Below are 19,348 nucleotides of genomic sequence, written 5' to 3' on the forward strand. Positions count from 1 at the left end.
TTCCTTTGGAGCAGAAATACAGATCAATAAAACATGCTCAGGACATATAAATAAAGAAATCCATGTGGAGCATTACTGAAAGAGTGTGAAATCAACAGAATGTAAAATCTCTGCAAAAACATAAAGAGGAAAACAATGCAATAACTCCGGGTGAAATTCTACTATTCAACTATTTCAACTAAATCTACTATGACAATCTACTCCAAAATATAGACAAATTGTAATCACAAAGTGACATTTTATTCTGAATATAATTCTAAGTTTACACTGAATGCATCAGAAAACAAAAATTGAATTTTAACATTTTTAAATTTTTTTAAAAAGTTGAATCCTCTGGTTTTGATGATCATAAACTATTGAACATCATATACTACCTTGGATGTACTTTGTGTGCAAGTACCTTGGGACACTTAAGCAGAAAACCTCTTACAGTTATTGTTATATCTTCACAAAAATTAAGCACAGTAGATCTTAATAGGATAACTAAAAGGGAATTTTCACTGTATACTTCTTTATTTAGATCCTACAAACCCATATTATTAGAGAGTCCTAATATGATTTTAGGCTACATTATTGTTAATTTACTTTTAAGATAGATGGTATACTTATTTTAATATTTAGAGTCTTGCCAAGTTTAGTATGCCTTTAAAAATTATTTTAAGTTTCCTGCGTAGTAATTTTTATGTATGAGTCTGAGCAATTTATTATTTTTTTATACTTGTAGCAAGAATTACTATCAAACTCCACTCACTGGGCCAGAAACCAGTGTTAACGAAAGACTCGCCCTCATGTAGCACACTACCTACACTTGTGAGTTCATCAGCCAGCCAGCGGCCTCACTTCCATGCTTTAACAAAGTACAGAAGCAAATTCTTAAAATGAAAATTCATTAAATGTATAACACATATTAAACATCACAAAGGAACGTGTAATCGAGACAGACTGAAAATAGTAATGTCCAAACTACTAATAATTCCAGGAATTCTAGGTTATTTGCCATCGCCAATTAAGGCTTTTCCCTTTCCCTGAAAAAAACCATCATGCCTTCAAGAAATAAACTAGAGCTTCCACTAAAGTCTATAGAGCAAAGCTAAAACAAAATAATAAGGAAAACAACACCAAAGAGAGAGAGCATGTACTCAAAAAATTCACTAATGTTGCTGTGGTCTCTGCAGCTTAAAATATTTGCACAAAACTTTTTACAGACACGTTTTTGATGCAATATGGTGAAACTGCCACAATTCTAAGTTTAATTTTTTTTTTTTAACGTTTATTTATTTTTGAGACAGAGAGAGACAGAGCATGAACGGGGGAGGGCCAGAGAGAGAGGGAGACACAGAATCGGAAACAGGCTCCAGGCTCTGAGCTGTCAGCACAGAGCCCGACGCGGGGCTCAAACTCACGGACCGCGAGATCATGACCTGAGCCGAAGTCGGACGCTTAACCGACTGAGCCACCCAGGCGCCCCCTAAGTTTAATTAAAACCATCAGTTTTGTAATTTTGAAAGAAAAAATCGACTAAGAATTAAGAATGGTTTTCCTTTGGTGCTGACCACAGTTATCTATCCCTTAACGCATTGCCGTCTACTATCACTGACTTTGGAGGAGTAAGGGAAGAAACGAAAGAAGCAATTTATATTAATTAGGGAGGAGGAGAAAGCAATGGAAGCTACTTAAAAGAAGAAACAAAAGAAAAGAAAGAGGTCTGATCTCTGCTGTTGTATATTCCGCCGCATCCTACTTAAAAGTATAAATTAAAATGTTATAACCAACGAGCCTCAGAGAGTCATTATGTATTATAATTATAATGGGTAAAAAGGATTGTTCACTGCATTCTACCAAGACACTGGATAGTGTGAAAAAGATTAAATACAGCACAAAGAGTCTTACTGGAAACAAACCAACAAAAAACAGTGCAGAAAGATACAGTGAACAAGGAGACTTTAGCAGAGTGTATTTATCATGAAGTAGAACATTCAAAGCAGGGTGATCACTGACGTTTTCCCCTTATTTAGCTCTGCACTCCAGTGGCAGAGAATGGACTAGAGCAGACGCAGTGTATGAGTGATATAGAAGACTCTGAATGGATGGTCGGCTGGACGTCCATTCGTTTACCTATCTACCTATTCCATGTTTATGGCCAACCCCACGGACGGAAATGCTGTAAAAGGAGAAGGCCACCCCTTCAGGTTTTCTGCATCTCATGAGACGGTACTCAGTCAGCTCCTAGGACTTTTGTGACATATACACAGTCTCAGTATCAGTTTGTGACTGTTAAGAAACCAACAGGAGAAAATTGGCTTATCCTCACTTAGAATGTCTGCAGATTAAATATGAAACCAAGCTTCTGAATTATAAGACCAGGGTTATTTCAAGAAAAAAAAAAAAAACAACACTGTTTCAGGAAAATGACATCTGAAAACCATTGCATGTTGAATAACTATCTCTTTTGAATGTGATTTAGAGTCATTCATCTAAAAAGACCAGAAAAACTTACTGTGAAGAAATGAAAATTGTAAGAACGATGAGGGGTGGGGATGGGGGTGGGGGTGGGGTGATGGCATTCTAAAGCATATCCTGTAAGTAAAAGTTAAAATGGGATCAGAATTTACAGACCACACATGTTCAGTCCATTGAAAGGTAAGTGAATGAGATAACTAAGTGACTATTTCACTCCCTAATGAAATGCAGGATGTCTGGAGTGAATCATAACATCTGTTTTACAGAACAGAGCAACACCACACAGAGTGGCAGTGCGCTTGTGGGCTGGGGGCATACTGACACCTGGTTTGGAGCCAACTGGCTCCCGCTTTTTATCAAATTACTAATGGAATCGGACTGACTCTGGAAGAGTCAAATTAGGCAAAAGTTTTGCAGCTGACATATTCCCAAGTGATGCAAACAATTCTCCTTCATTAAGGTCTTAGTGACTGTTCCTCCTGGAATTGGTAGCAGCTTGTTAGTTCATCTGCAAAGATTGGGTGGTCCTTTTCCAGAAGTCAGTCTAACCCCAATGCTTCCACACAAGCAAAAGCGTGACCAATTCACATGCCGAGATCTCATAAATCTGGCGCTTAATATCATAGAGATATTCACATTAGAGACCTCCATATGTAGTGACATTGCTTCAATAAAAAACATTTCTAGGCCATAGAAAGGTATTACAGGGGTCCATGGGACACTGGGAAAACCTCAAAAAATATTTTTGTAGAATTCCTAAAGATACAGTGAGACACAGTTTATCACTTTCTTTTATGATGCGTCCTGAGCCATGAATATCTATATCTAAATAATGCAGATTACGGAGATTTCTAGCCACTAGGAATCAATGTCACAGAATTGCTTCCCTCGCACCCCCGAAGACACTTAGAATCCCCAAACATCCTTCAACTACACAATGGTAACAGGACAGCTAAGCAAAGCTGATGTATGGAGCGGTAAGAAAGTCTGATTTCCGCTGAAACACTGCCCTCTTTTTTAGTACTTTAAAATATTTTTCTTAGGTGTTTACACTAAAACTTTATAGGCATTTTAGTATTCGAACATTTAAACCTTACTCATTCCATGATTATATTTCTATGATTTTAAGGTTACTAATCTAAGTCTAAAAAAACAAAACAAAACAAAACAAAAAAGAGCAAATAACCATGAGCTCTCATCAGAAATACTAATGGATTTCCCACAAGGCAAACCAAGAGCTTAAGGAGTCTCATTCAAAAGAAATAAAATTGAATTCTCATTTTGGGCTGTGGAAAGAATAACTATGTGTTTCTGGAACTCCCAAGCAAGCCTAATCTACCTAGCTGGCCCCCCGCCAGGCTTCCATATGCAGCCTCACATGAACATCTGTAGAGGTACTTTGATTGAAAATACAGGCGGTGACTAAAGGGTAAAGTCATCCTGAGTCGCCATATATATTCATGAAGGACAAGAAAATAAAATGATAGCATTCAATGCAAAAATACAATTTAGCCAGCGTGACCATTAAAAGTGAGCGAATGAAAGACGCTGATGCAATCTGAGCAGCTGTGAGATAAGATTTAGCACTCCCTGGGCCCAGCCATCCTTCGTCTTTTCCTGTCTTCGGTAAGAACTGTCAGTTGGTTTCCCACAAGATACTGGAAGGAGTAAAGGCCACTGGGAAAAATGGCAGCATGGAATACAGACCCTAGCCTTCTGATTCAAATGACCTTTTCTCCCCCCATGAGTCCTCTATAGCTGTGGTCAATACACTTTCTGTGAATTTATAGTGGAGAATTATGTAACATTTGTAGGTGCTTTTGTTTTCTAAATATCCCATATCTAAAGCTATAAATTGCAACTATATAACTTCGCAAAACTCCAGGATAGGATAAATCAAATAAACACGACATGAGCACATATTGCTATATGCTCCTATGCCTGGAATTTTGTTTCTGTTTTGTTGGTTTGTTTTTGTTTTATTTTCTATTTAATGTGGAGCAATTCAAAACATTAAAAAAGTACCAAAAATGTAATGATGAGTCTCCAGAATCAAGACAGGAGGAAACCAGGAGTAAAATAGATCCTTGTCTTATTCATTCAGAACTTGATCTCTTTTCTAATAAGAAGACATTTTTCCCCCCAACTACCTTTTAATCAAGGTTTCTTTCTATTGTAAAGCTATTATCACATAGTCAGCATCTCCTAGTTAAACACACACACACAAACACAGAGAAAGCAAATGTATTAGTTTCCTATTGTTGCTGTAGCAAATTACCGTAAATTTAGTGGCTTAAATGACACATATTCACTCCCTGTCAGCTATGAAGGTTAGAAGTCTAAAATGGGTGAGCAGCACCAGACCTTCCAGAGGAAGGTGACGATCTGTTTCCTTGCATTTTGCCCATCTTCTGGAGGCCGCTCTCATTCCTCGGCTCATATCCCTTTCCTCCATCTTCAAAATGAACAGTATAGCATCTCCTCTCTGATCTCCTGCTCCTGTCTTGTAAGCACCCTTGTGATTACATCAAGCCCACCCAGATGATCTAGGATAATCTCTCCATTTCAAGATCTTTAATTTAACCACAGCTCCTTTTGCCACATAAGGTAACACATGCACAGGTTCTGGGGATTAGGACATGGGCATCTTTGGGGGATGAGGAACATTATTCCGTCTACCACAGAAATTAAGAGCTAAATATTTCCACCCTCTGTGATTTCAGGGAAAATAATCACAAACAATTATGGACTTCATGATTTCAAACCCTTTTACCCTGACCTTCTTAACAAACTAGGTAAATTCTGCCTGGCAAATCTAGTTTTCAGGCTGTTTTTGTAATTAAAACAGTTACTGAAACACAACCACGTCCATTCATTTGTGTACTGTCTGTGGATGCTTTCACACCAAAGCAGCAGATTAAAATTGTTGCAACACAGACTACACAGTCTACGAAGTCCATATTATTTCCTATTGGCTCTTTAAAGAAAAAGTTTTCTGACAAATAATTATTAGCTGTATTTTTAATTGTTGGTACCGAATTTCAACTTCATAAGGCTACACAAAAACTTGATCATGGTTGAATTACCCAATAAAATGGTATATAATTTTTATTATTGATCATTGTCATAATTGTAATTGCTATTTGGATATCATATATCAGTGTTTATTGGCTTTTACAGGGCATTATGCCAAATACTTAATATACAAGTTCATTTGATACACTTACAACATTCCTAAGTATTATCTCCAATTTCCTATCTAGAAATGGAGACTAAAAGGATGAGTATCTTTCTCAAGTATCATCTCAAGATGGCTAGTAAGTAGAAACCTTACGTTTAGACACAAGTCACTTTAAATTCAAAATATATATGGTCCTAATCTCTCTTTATTTCTCTGTTGTATGTTCATTTTACTTCATCATTATAACTTTGTCTTATTAACATTTCCCATTGAAATTAGTATATATGCACACATATGTAGCAATTATGGATCTTTTTTCTCTCTGATGCAGGATGCTAAAATAAATAAAACAAACTAAAATAAAAGGTACAGAAAGGATCTTGGGCTTGAAGGTCCTTAGACCCCCGCCAGCTTTACACACTTGCCAACCCCCCTAAACTGCATCCTTCTCCACAAGTGTCATTTGTGAGCCCAACTTGAGATAATATGCATGATACCACTTTGAAACCATTGGGCATTATACTGACATTAGTTCTCAGTGCTCTTTAGTCCAAGCATGATTTTGTGAGGTGCAAGAAGTACCCTGTGAAGCTACATTTTATTACCTGGAGGGCACTCTTACGAAAAGGCAAATTTGAGGACATTTATGTTTTTATTTGTGGAATTTCGTATGAGAGAGTGCCTATGTTACAACGTTTTAAAACACACTATCAGGCTCTCAGGATCCCAGCTCTCCAGCTTACTACATTTACACGAAAACAGTATTTCAGGGTTTTCTAAAGATCAGAGCAGGTATCAAAAAAATCATATGAAAGAATGTACAAAATATCGTTAAGAACTGGCGTAATCATCCATAAACACAACTCTACTTAATTTTTATATTTCGTTTTAGAATAGTCAATTCATGATTTAAGGACAAAAATTATGAGTATGTTCATTATGTACTATAGACATAATTTAGGCTATTATTGTATTAAAATTGTTGCTTTATATTATTGAACAGTATTTACTGTGTCATTTTAAAAAAAATCACCTTTAGAGGCACCTGGGTGGCTCAGTCGGTTGGGCGACTGACTTCAGCTCATGTCATGATCTCACAGCTGGTGAGTTCAAGCCCTGCATTGGGCTCTGTGCTGACAGACCCTGGAGCCTCCTTCGGATTCTGTGTCTCCCTCTCTCTCTGCCCTTTGCTTGCACTCTCTCACTCTCTTTCTCTCTCAAAATAAATAAATATTAAAAAATATTTTTAAAACATTTGCCTTTTTAAATTTTTTCTTTTTTTTTTAACGTTTATTTTATTGTGTTTTGTTGTTTTGTTTTTTGAGAGACAGAGAGAGAGTGAGCAGGGAGGGGCAGAGAGAGATAGAAAGAGAAAGAGAGAGAGACACACACACACAGAATCTGAAGCAGGCTCCAGAGTCTGAGCTGTCAGCACAGGCCCTATGGGGGGCTCAAACTCACAAACCGTGAGGTCATGACCTGAGCCAAAGTTGGATGCTTAACCAACTGAATCACCCAGGTGCCCCCCCTTCTCAAAAAAATCGCCTTTGAAGATTTCCTGCTTGTGTATCAGGTGGTATATACTACAACCGAATAGTATTCTGGCTATACATTCTGGACTTTACAGAGTAAATCTGTCAGGAGAGTACAGATCATCAAGCACAGAAGAGTGCTTGCTTTAAGCCATGAGGCTTTGGGTTAATTTGTTACAAAGCAATAGATAACTAAAACAGTACATAAAATAGTTGCATTAAAATGCCAAAAGCTTTACATTTCTGCATATCTGTAATAAACTGACCACTCCTTATATATAGCTCAGCCCTTATATTATTGTACACTAATATACATTAGATAGGGATTATCACAATATGAACCAAAAGAATATATTCATGATAAGTAAATATTATGCACAAGAATGCTCATATCTCTCAAAGGGCGTTGGGTTTTATTATTCGTTTTACTCCATCATTCCAACACTGTCTAAATAGGCTCGATATTTGTAGTCTTATATATAAACCAAATTAACTAAAATATGTTTATCTCAAACACAGAGAAAGGTTGGTTTTACCCACAAACGATTACTTGCATGTCAGCCAATATAACTCAGTATCAAGTTAAAGGAATATTTGTGCTAGAAAGAACAGCAGGTCTCTTAAAATTCACAAATATGGTAGCTTTCTTTATATCTCATGAAATTGTATTTAGGAATAATTTCCTTTGCTTCTCTATGAATACGTGAAATATTTAGAAATGTTTATTTTTCCATGAAGCCTAAGTAAAGAAGGGTAACAATATATGAATTGTAAAGAAAGCTTCAAGATGCACCGAAGAGAGATCAAATGTTTCCCTTACTTTTTCTCTTTGCCTTAGCCCATAATAAAGAGACTAGCTTGTAGCTAAGTATCTATCAGCAGTTCTTGGCCTAAGGGCATTAAAAGATTTAATAATTTTTCAAGTTTCCTTGGAATCCATTTTCCAAATTCAGTTTGGGTTTCAGTTCTTCCATGAAAATTAAGAATTTCAAAGGAACCAGGCAAAATGCATTTATCTGGAACAATGTATCTTTTTGCTAAAAATCTCCTATATAATAAATGTCTAACCATACAGGAAAGTGACTGAATGATGTGATGTGGAATTATAAACAGTGTGGGCCAAATGTCCATTGGTTGCTACCTGCTACAGATGGTGATTTTGGTTTTAAAGTAGATTAGTTAGTAGTTTTATAACAAGTAGGGAAACAATGACAGTAAACATAAGCAATAATGTTGAAATAGTAAGAATTAAAAACTACAGAACTGAAATATCACTTGAAGTTGGTAGGTAATGTTATGACACACTTTCTAGTGATTCCAGCTCTTAGAGTGTATTGAGAGTTAGGTTTTGTATGAACACCATTAATAGGATAAGGGAATTGGAATTAGTATTATGTTTCAACGCAGAAACTTTGGGGTGTCAGTAACGTGTGTTTAACAAGCTGTCCAGGTAATTCTAATGAATGCTAATATCTGAGAAAGCCTGGCTTTAGACCATAACTATACCACAAAGATCACAAAGTCAAATGCAATCAACATTTGCCTAGAGCTTCTGTTTCCTTTCTGGGAAATTCCTTCTTAGGATACGAGCAGGCATGACTATTATTGACAAACATGCTTTATGTTCTGACCCTCAAGTGGAATATTTGCATGAAAATTAAAGCTTGCAATTTGTGAAGGAATATACTGTCCTAGAATTGGAAGGGGTGTTCAATAAGCTGAAAGGTATATAACTAAGAAAGAATAAAATACTGTTGTGTTTAAAATTGGGGTAGATCAAGAGTTCTATTTCCTCTTGGATATAGATAGCTGGAACTAGTGTTGCTTCTACCCTAACAACAAGAAAAACCCGTGTCAACTTTAAAGATCACTTTGCTGAATACATCAAAGAGCTGATGTCATTAGTCAACCAAGTAATATGCAGTCCACTGAATCTCAGCCTCCTCCAAGGAGAGAGGAGACACAAACACCTGTTCACCAGTGGCGGACCCTGAAAGGAAGAGATGCTGGGTGCCATATAACTAGGTAAGAAGTCTTTGCAATAAACTGGTAGAGGTCAGGTGTGGACTCGGGGAAGAGTCCAGAGCCCCTGCGAGCTGTAGACATAGGGGAGTTTGCACCCACTTGCAGTCTCTTCTCCATGGACCTCAATCTCCTGCTCATGAGAGATATTGTGGGCACAGCAGGAGAAGGCTAAGTGCTTTCCTCAGTGTTGCAGGCTTGGAGGAGGAAAGCGGTCACTGCCATGAGCAAAAACATGAAGCCCAGAGGCAGCCTTTCTCTGAAAAACAAACTGTAAACCTCTGGGAAAGGGAAAGAAAACCGTCACCACCAGGGCAAGGACAAAGACTCACGGAAGCCAGGGGAAAGGTAAAACAACAATGACAATGACAGGAAAAAAAAAAAAAAAAACACAACACAACACAACGAGCCACTTTTTCCCCTGGGGAACTGCTGGTCACAGGTTCTTAAGGCAGCAACAATAGAGACTTGCTACCACTATAGAAGGTCTTCTCTCATGGAAGACCAACCAGAGATAGAAGATGGAGTTTGGTCACCACAGAGAGAAGAGGCAGGACTGCTGAGGAAGGCCATTTCCAAGACCTCAACAATCGGGGCCTGTTTAAGGTGCAAGCTGTACTAAGACAACGGAGAACCCCTTGCCTTCCCCACTGGAGCAGCAAATACCAAGTAACAAGAAACTGGGGGAAGGAAAAGTATGGAGAGAGAAATAAGTCATGGTGGAGATGAACAGGGAAGCTAAAGTAGCAGTATTGCAAAATGCCTCTGAAATCCCAGCCTCCAATCTAAGAAAAAGGTATTCAAGGCCAATGTCACATTGAAGGTGATGGTAGGAACTAGAAAACCCACACTCAGCTTTACTGACTAGATTCCTCAACACCAGCCCCCGCTCTACCCACACATGTGCTAACAGCCTCCAGAAGAGATGTGTCTACTTCCAGACATAAAGTCTCTACTGTTATCCACATAATGTCTGGTATTTAATAAAAATTATATGACAAACAAAAAGGCAAGAAAAACAAACCAAAAAAAAAAAAAAATCGCACCACTAAGAGAGAAAATAACCAACAGAACAGACTGAGACATGACCCCTATGTTTAAACTATGAGATGGAATTTAAAGTAACTATGATTAATACGCAAAAGATTCTAGTAAAACTGCAGACAACATACAAACAGTTGGGAAATTTCAGCAAAGAGATGGTGTTATGGACTGAATTGTGTTCTCCCCAAATCCATACATTCAATCCCTAATTCACAGTGTGGATGTATTTGGGGATAAGGCTTTTAGGGAGGTAATCAAAATTAAATGAGGTCATACGGTGATGCCCTAGTCCCATAGGGTTAGTGTCCTTGTAAGAAGATAAGAAGGCACCACAGCTTACTGTGTCTGTGCATACACAGAATAAAGTCTACCATAAACTGAGTGGCTAAAACACACAAAAAATACTGTCTTATAGTTCTGGAGGCTAGAATTTCAAGATCAAGGTGCTATCAGGTTTGGTCATGCCTCTTCTCCTGGCTTGTAGATGGACACTTCATTGCTCTATCCTTACATGGCCTTTATTCTGTGTATGTACAGACACAGTAAGCCGTGGTGTCTCCTTAGGAAGAGGAAGTCTAAGGATATCAGTATCCATCTAAAAAAAGGGCAACTACGTTATGCAAAAATGACATTCCACAAGCCACAAGGCAAAATTAATTTTATAAAAAATACATATGGTTTGTTTATGAGGTATACAGAATGGGTACAGCCAGTGCTATGTTGGGTTTAGGCCGATAGTCATTTTATTTCTTTCTTGCTCAATTTCTGATGTGTTTTTGTTCATTTACTTTCCCCATTTGCAAATATCATTACCAATAACATGTTAGGAAATAGAGCCTACTGTTTGGCAGTAACGCTGATAATGCCTTTTAAAGCATCCAGGATAAGAACATCACATGAGAGCTACATGGCTGTCATTACTGTCACCTTGATCTAGGAAATCAGGGATTTATTTAGTGTAAGTAGGAAAGCATAAGAAAGAAAATATTTTCCAGCGGCCCACTAATGCAATTCAATTAAATAAACATTCAACTTCTCTCCGTGTGCTAGCCACAAAAGACACGGGCAGTCCACTTAATAGAAAGAAGGATGAGCTCACTTACTAGTTTGATCCGATGGCCAGGAGTGGTACTGATTTCCCACGTGCATTCCTTCCTGCTTGGGTACTTGTCTGGCCAGTTTGGACTGGTGATGAAGCCACTTGGACTGTGGATCTTCTGTTCGCACTCAGCTGTGCCAACAAGGATAATATAAGTCAGTCTGGAAATCTAGCCCAGGGTTGGTTTAGCAAGAAAGTAGCCCATTTACCCACTATCCCGCTGAAAGATTTTCCTCAGTACTAACTAATCACCATGCCAATCTCTGTTATCACAGGCATCTGCCTTGGCAAACATGTTGCTGAGCATAATCAGGCAATGTTTGTTTTCTTGCTCACATGAAATTGTTTACAATGAATCAGATAGATGCTTAAAAAAATGAACTATTTTAAATTGCTAGATCTGAAAGCTCAGATTTTAACAGAGCAACATATACTGACATCAAAGCTATCAACGCTTGGCATGTACAAAATATTTGAGTGCAATGCCACAAACGGGATTCAGTGGACTACACCATTTTCAATTCATTTTTTTCCCATTGGCAGAAACATCATTTACAGCTAATTGGCATCATTAAACCATTTTATGGATCATGTATTTACATTTTCCCTCACCCTTAGTTAAAGTAAATACTTGATATCTAAATCATAGTTTTAGCTGCTAAACTAAATGAACCCTAATTTCATCAAAGTAAAATGAAGCGTTAAGGGGAAAAATAAGTAAACAGCTGCTAGTCATGGAAATAACTTTTAAACTAATTTCAAAGACTATTTCATTCACTTAATATGAAATTTCTTTTATGTTTTTCACAATAAAATAACCTTACCTTAAAAGAGACTACTCCACATTGTTTATATCAAACTTCAAAAACGTTTAATATCAAAAAAAATATTTAATATCCTCAGGCTGTGTCCATTCTCTGTAATTTATGAAGCAGCACCCTACCCATTCTAACTTAGACTGGGAGTTTTTTTTTTGCTGTGTAGTAAGTTTCCTATGAAATCCTTTCTTGAAAACATTTAAAAATATTTAATTTTTAAAAATATTTAAAAATAAGCAGAGAAATAAGGTATCTAAATTATATTTGCTACTTGTGAGCCACAGGGTATATTCATACTTTGCAAAAGCTGTCTCTCTCTTTTTTTTTTTTTCTGAATTATCTTCCAATGCTGCTAAATAACTGGACTATTCCCCAGCCTGTTTATTCAACAAAACACTTTACTCAGTTACAAATAACAGTCTTCATGGGTTTATCTTCTCATATAGAAAGTGAAAAAAGGAAAAAAGAAATTCTTGTTTGCATATGATTCTGGGTAATATCATTAGCTCAATGAAAAAGCAGAAAAAATAACCCTGACATGTGACAATATTTGAAAGAAACTGAATGGAACAAGGGTCAGTTCAGGATATCCTGTACAATTCCAATGTTAATACAAAGACCTGCTATCTAACTGTGATTCTAGCCAGGGACGTACCAATCTGTATGTGCTAATAACTAAAGTTATAAAATCTGCCATGGTAATTCTTTCAAAATGGGCACAAATCCAATTTAAGTAGAAAATTCAGGAGAGACCCTCTAAGAATGAAATAAGAACTGAATAACTATTTCTTGTTTCCATCTAGCTCATACTGGTTGAGGAAATACAGATAATTGTTCTTATAAAATTAGAATATTTTAAGAGCTTAGGACCAAAAATGAATAGACTAATATTGTGCTATTAGAATGCTTTTTTTTTTTTTTTTTTTTTTTTGGCCAAAATCATGACTTAAAACTTTAAATGGCACCATTTTCAAATGTCTTTCCTCTGGTAGGCATTTGAGTTTGATACTACTGGTATTTACAGTGCCATCGCTCATGTAACATAGATGAGATATTTTGGGGAGGGAAATTAAACCAAATGCAAAACATTTAGCAGAAGTCAAGTTTAAATGTGGAGACTGTTACAGGGTCTGTTCTACGAGGACCTGGGGATAATGTGGTGCTTTTCTGGCTGCCAGATGGCATCACAGCCACTTCTGTATCTGTTTATACAAAGTTATTCGAATGCCACCCGTGTGTGAAGTGCAGAACTTTTGTTGGGTATTATGAAGTTTCCATTAGTAGGCTTGAATATCTGAACACCGTACATGTTTTTTGTTTTTGTCTTTGTTTTTTTTTTTGACATTTGAACAGTCAACGATGATATTACTCATTGATATGATTAACTCTACTTGGAAGCAGCGCTTTACCCAAACTGCATGAAATTCTGGATGTTGTCAAGAAAAGAACACTCCCTTCGTACCTTCCTTGCAGTCATGTTTATTTTCATGCAGCACAAATCCATTACGGCACTGACACATGTAGCTCCCCATTGTGTTGACACACTCATGTTGACAACCGCCATTATCCTTAGAGCATTCATCTTTGTCTGGTGAAAAGATAACCCCACACTTTAGTAAGTAGCTTTAAAAACAAAGGATATCAAAGGGCAGTCTTTTAGTGCAGTTAACACTGGCAAAGGGTAAACTAAGTCACAGCTTTCTTTGTTGCCAACATAAAAAATAAATAAATAAGTAGAGTGTCTTAGTTTTACCCACTCCTTGTTTAGCTTGGAGCCTTATACCATGAATTGAGTGTCTAAGACTATTGGCTGTAGGATGACAACCTGTAGCCTTACACTCCTCCGATGCTGGAGTAGGAGTTTTGAGTAGGAGAGAGGAAATGGATGGATCTTTCTCCAACTAATCTTAAACATTTATTGCCAATTTTTAAAAATAAATTTAAAATTGTGAGTGGTTTGAATAATTGCAAGAACTGGCATTTAAGTAGAGGGAAATTCTTTAATACGTTAGCCATGGTGTATAGACAGAGGCTAAACAAGGTCCAAAACTTGTGTATAATCACTTTAAAAAAAAAAATCACTCAGCATACCTACTGCAGTTGATTTTTTTTGTTAACTTTGCTGTTATGGTTAGCACTAATGAATCTGGACACTTCATAACAGTCCAAGACAAAACAAAACAAAACAAAACAAAAGTATCATCAGATTATCCTAATGAAGTAACTTAACTTATATATTTTAAGCAAATATACTCCAGTAGACCAGTTTATTAATAAGTAATACCCTGAAGAGGCTTTTAGTGTGCTAGAAGCAAAGGTTAGAATAGGAAATATGAGCTTTAAGAAATAGCCAACAAATTCACTACAGGGAAAAAAGCCAAACTAGATTAGCAGGCAGTCAATCCAGTGAGAGGCATCAGCCACCATACTATGTCACTCAGCTGTCATTCCATGGCTGGCTTGTCCATTAAAGTCAAAACTGGCAGATTGCTCCTGACACACACAGATGATGACACATCACTCAGACTTTCATCACTCCCACAGCATAGAGAACAAAAGGACACATGACAGTTATATCAGAGGTTGGCTAAATTCATAATTTCTACTGTCAACTGATTTTTCTAGTGAGAATTTGTGAGCTCATGGTGGCACCCAGATAGCTAAAGCTATTTTTGTATTTTTATCAAATCAATATTCACTCTATGGAAATGGGTTTAGGAAAAACTTTTTTTTATCAAAGAATCTGATAGTAATTTTTAAGGATGCATCTATTTTTTTCACTTTTGGAGACTGATTACATGACATAGCACACACATGGGATACATTCATGTATTGGTAATATCAGAATACTCAAAATGCATACAGACAGTCCCAAAGTTTTAAGGAATATATAAGAATCAATATATCTGTGATCTATGTGCTATCTTTAATACCTCCCCTACACTTTTATTTATTTTACTTACTATGTAGCCTAAGAAAAAGAAAAGAGTAGAATAAAGACAATTGTTCTCTAACAGTGCATCAACGTGTATAAGAAATCAGAAGTTAATATAGAATTAGCCTCCTAAAATTAATTTTAGAAAAATTTAAAATCATTTCAAAGCCCCACTCTCTTAATTGTGTCAACAGGGAAAATTATGGTTTATGAGTTATGAATGACTTCTGCAAAACAGGGGGATGGCAAGCCATACTTCTTACCATGATGGTGTCAGCTAATTTTAACGTGACTTTCCAGAGACTCTTTAGTTAAGATGCTTCATTTGTATACACACATATGAGTGGATGTAGAAACTCACTTCATCTTTGTTAAATGGAAATAACCAAGTTAAAATTTCTGGTGCCAACATTACTTACTCTGAAACAGACACGTATTTCCCATGAAAATGTTTAAATAATGAATGTCTGGTGTACTTAAAACAAAACTTGATAGAGTGAACTTTAGTTGTACTATATGTCAACCAGACACTTTTTTAAGTTTACTCATTTATTCAGAGAGGAAACGGGGGGGGGGGGCAGGCACAGGAGAGGGGGAAAGAGAGAGGAGGAGAGAATCTTAAGCAGGCTCCATGCCCAATGCAGAGCCCAATGTGGGGCTCAATCTCACGACTATGAGATCATGATCTGAGCCAAGATCAAGAGATGGACACTTAACTGACTGAGCCTAGGTCAACCAGATTTCCGAGAGTTCTTTGGAAATCTAACAACTGCAAGCAAATTAGTTTAGAGAAAATGAGTTCCCATTTACAACTGACTGGTGAACAGATTAACTGCTCAGCGACAAACCCTATGATAGCAGGGACTGCTGGAATTATCTTTTTATCTGGAGCTGGTTTTAATTTAAAAATAAGTTTTTATTTATAAATTTTAAAAATAATTTTTAGTGGAAAAATAAGAAGGAGGGGAAGAAGAGAAAGAGGAGAAAGAAGATTTTATATGGTCATTATTGTCTAAGTAACCATCGTACTATTTTCCAGTTTCCTTGTTGATTGGTGTTTCCTGCCTTCATCTCCACATCTGATGTGCCAAATATAATCAATGTCACAGGAAAATTAAGAGTAATAAAAATACAATGTTAGAATATCTATACTATATATACACCATATAAATGTATATATAATATATACAATGTATATATTATATATACATTTATATATATATTTATATATATACTATACATGCATTTCCATAGTATATACAGTATAGATATTTATATATGTACTATATATATCTATATATACAGATAGATATATATCTATATCTATCTATATATATATATCTATATATACACACTAGAGTTGAGCTAAAATTCAAAACTAGACTAATCAAAATGAAAATGGCAACCAAAAGCAGTAAAGTTATCATGCCCAGCAAAGTAGCATAGAAAACTATGCCTCCATGTGTCAAATAATCAAATGAAAAGAGAAAATTTCAGTTAATATTGGAATACTTAAAATTATGCACACAATTTACACTGGAGAGACAAAGAAAGCTATTTATTTAAATTAATGTTATCTAGGGAGTAGTGCATACAGTGTGCTTATTTTAAAAACAGTTGTTTCAATAGAAGTAAATAAACTCTTCTAATTAAAGTGAATGTAATATCTGATTATCTGTTCATAAGAAATAGCATCATAAAAGACAAATTGCACAAATATATTCTGGACTTCTTATATATGGAAGTCATCAAACTAGAGATACAAACTATTAGCACACATGATTATATTTCACTTTCCTTTTCTCCTCCTAGGACACACAAAGTACAAATATGTTGAACAAGGAAAATCCAAAAGAGAGAAGGGAGGAGAATGGGGTTTTAAAATATTTCTCAGAATATCTGCATAATAAATTTAATAATTGAGAATTCTATCAACTTATTTACAATTTTCCAGTAGTTCCATACTGTAGGCACAAAAATTTAAAAATAGTTTTTATTAGTGAGAGAAACAAATGTTTTGTTGAGTAGAAATAAAACATTTATTTTCTGCAGATGGAAATTAGCCTCCTTCTTTGGAATGGACGTATCTGCTCTCCATTCCTTCATGTTAGATAAAGGAAAGGTCCATTATTAGGAAAAAAGGAGGTGGCATTTTCCCATCAGAGGCCTTCAGAGTATCTCTGAGACTATCAGAAGCCATCAGTCTATGAATAATACATACTGGATGGAACTGAAGTGGTAACCTGTATCAAATTCTTGCAAGATTCAAAAATAAAAATTTTCTCTTTGCAGAAAGCTTCCTTGTCTGTAGGGGAAAAAAAAGTAAAGGGTCCATGCAAACAGAACAGAAACATATATGAGCAGACATACTCACACTAAATGACAAAAGATAAAACACAGGCCCACGCACACTCCCGCATAAACACATACACTCCCTTGCATATGCGCACATATACACGGCACATTCTAGTTTTAACATAGAACTAACAGTAAGTGATCATCTTCAGAACAGCACTAATAAACTAATATTACACGCTCTGTTAACTAACCAGAACTTAAAAAAAATTTTGAGGAAACAATGGCACTAGTAAATTCTACTGAGAGCTATGACTAGGACAATTCACTCTTTCCAAAACATGCAAAACTTTAAGTATCATTAATAATAAAAACTTGTCAAAATCATAGGAAAGTTTCAATTGTTTAATTATTTGAAATTAATCACATTAACGTTTGAAGTTTTCTTAGAATAATATCGGGCTGAATTTCTAAAAATATCTACAAGCATTCCATTGGTGTACAGGAGGAACAAGGTATAGAACTAACTGTAGGAAACGTTAAAAAAAAATTCCTTAAAAGAAAGGCGGGGGGCAGGGGAGGAGGTGGCGACTGGGTGGCTCAGTCAGTTAAGCATCCGACTTTGGTTCAGGTCATGATGTCACACAGTTCATGAGTTCGAGCCCCGCATCGGGCTCTGTACTGACAGCTCAGAGCCTGGAGCCTGCTTCGGATTCTGTGTCTCCCTCTCTTTCTGCCCCTCCCCACTCTCTGTCTCTCTCTGTCTCAAATATAAATAAACATTTAAAAAAATTCCTTAAAGAAGTAACTGTATGCAGTGAAAGCTGGAGAAAATGAAGAGCATGTCTGCTGAAATCACTTGAATTTAGAGGTAGAAAAGTCACACAGATTACTTTATGACTTCTATATCTGTCACAGACAAACTGGAAGTCAGGAAAGCTGGATTTTATTCCATTTCGGTCACTGAGCAAGTCACTGGGTCCATCAGTACTTGATCTGTGAGAGACTGCTCTTAAATGAACTTTATTCTCCAAATTCTCTAATACTTAACTCTAATTTAATTCTCACCAATACATCGTCACCTAAAGAAGAGAGAATGTTTAATTCTTATTGGCCAAATCATTTTTAACAGTCTTTTCAAATAATGAATGCTAAAATTAAATTTTTAAAAACCCATCAAGTTTGACAAATATTGCTGCTTTTGCAGGCATAAAATCCTACTAATATTTCCTTTAAGTTTAATCCATTTAAAAAAAATAACTTTCTTCTGAGAAGAATACAGTTAACTTTGCTTAACCACATAAAATAAGTAAACTATATCATGTATACCTGTGCAGATTTATGTACTTGTGTTCAAGTATAAAATCGTGCAAAATTAAGTGTGGTTTTACTATCATATGAGGTAAAGTATTACTGTTAACTGAAAAACAAACCTCATTCAGTTAAAAAAGATAACAGTAACATATTGTTTGACCAGATCATCTTTTAGGAAATGCTTATGCCATTTCTGATTTAGCTAAAAAACTGAAGAGGTACACAATTTTATATCATGACTTTGTCCTTATTTCCTTATTAGCTTTCCTATTACTTCATTATGTTGTTTTTAGAATATATTCTAAAATCAGTACAGTATAGGACACTTTGATTTTGGTGGTGGACCTTGTGGAGTTTCTGCTGTATGATATAGTAGTAACTCCTAAATGTTCAAGCTATAGCATTTTTCATGGCTAATGAAAGATTTTATTATGTTAATGTTAAGATTTTAAATCATAACTTATTGTGATGGTTTCTTATTTTCATCAACATGTGACAGAATTCTTTATTTTGCTAATAAGTTCTCTTAAAAGTCATTCTTCTGATTCCATTTCTTAGGTCTATAAAGTGCTTATTTAAAATGAGAAGCTATTGGCACCCCTGGGTGACTCAGTTGGTTAAGTGTCCACCCTTCATTTTGGCTTGGAT

At 36.0% G+C, this 19,348-nt stretch overlaps 1 protein-coding gene and 1 non-coding gene across 4 annotated transcripts in view; both read right to left on the bottom strand.

The window, feature by feature from the left end:
* TLL1 (tolloid like 1) overlaps positions 1 to 19,348 on the bottom strand; it is a 210,845-nt gene that overhangs the window by 13,103 nt on the left and 178,394 nt on the right. For all 3 annotated transcript variants that reach the window (XM_058720950.1, XM_058720951.1, XM_058720952.1), the window contains 2 exons: positions 13,619 to 13,744; positions 11,343 to 11,470 (listed from right to left, as the gene is read on the bottom strand). In XM_058720950.1, coding sequence (XP_058576933.1) covers positions 11,343 to 11,470; positions 13,619 to 13,744 — 254 coding nt within the window. The remainder of the gene's footprint in view (positions 1 to 11,342; positions 11,471 to 13,618; positions 13,745 to 19,348) is intronic.
* Positions 717 to 864, bottom strand: LOC131508251 (small nucleolar RNA SNORA62/SNORA6 family). Its single transcript, XR_009259950.1, has one exon. It is a non-coding gene; the product is annotated as a small nucleolar RNA SNORA62/SNORA6 family (small nucleolar RNA).

Source organism: Neofelis nebulosa, chromosome 3, assembly GCF_028018385.1.
Source record: "Neofelis nebulosa isolate mNeoNeb1 chromosome 3, mNeoNeb1.pri, whole genome shotgun sequence".
Lineage (NCBI taxonomy): Eukaryota > Metazoa > Chordata > Mammalia > Carnivora > Felidae > Neofelis > Neofelis nebulosa.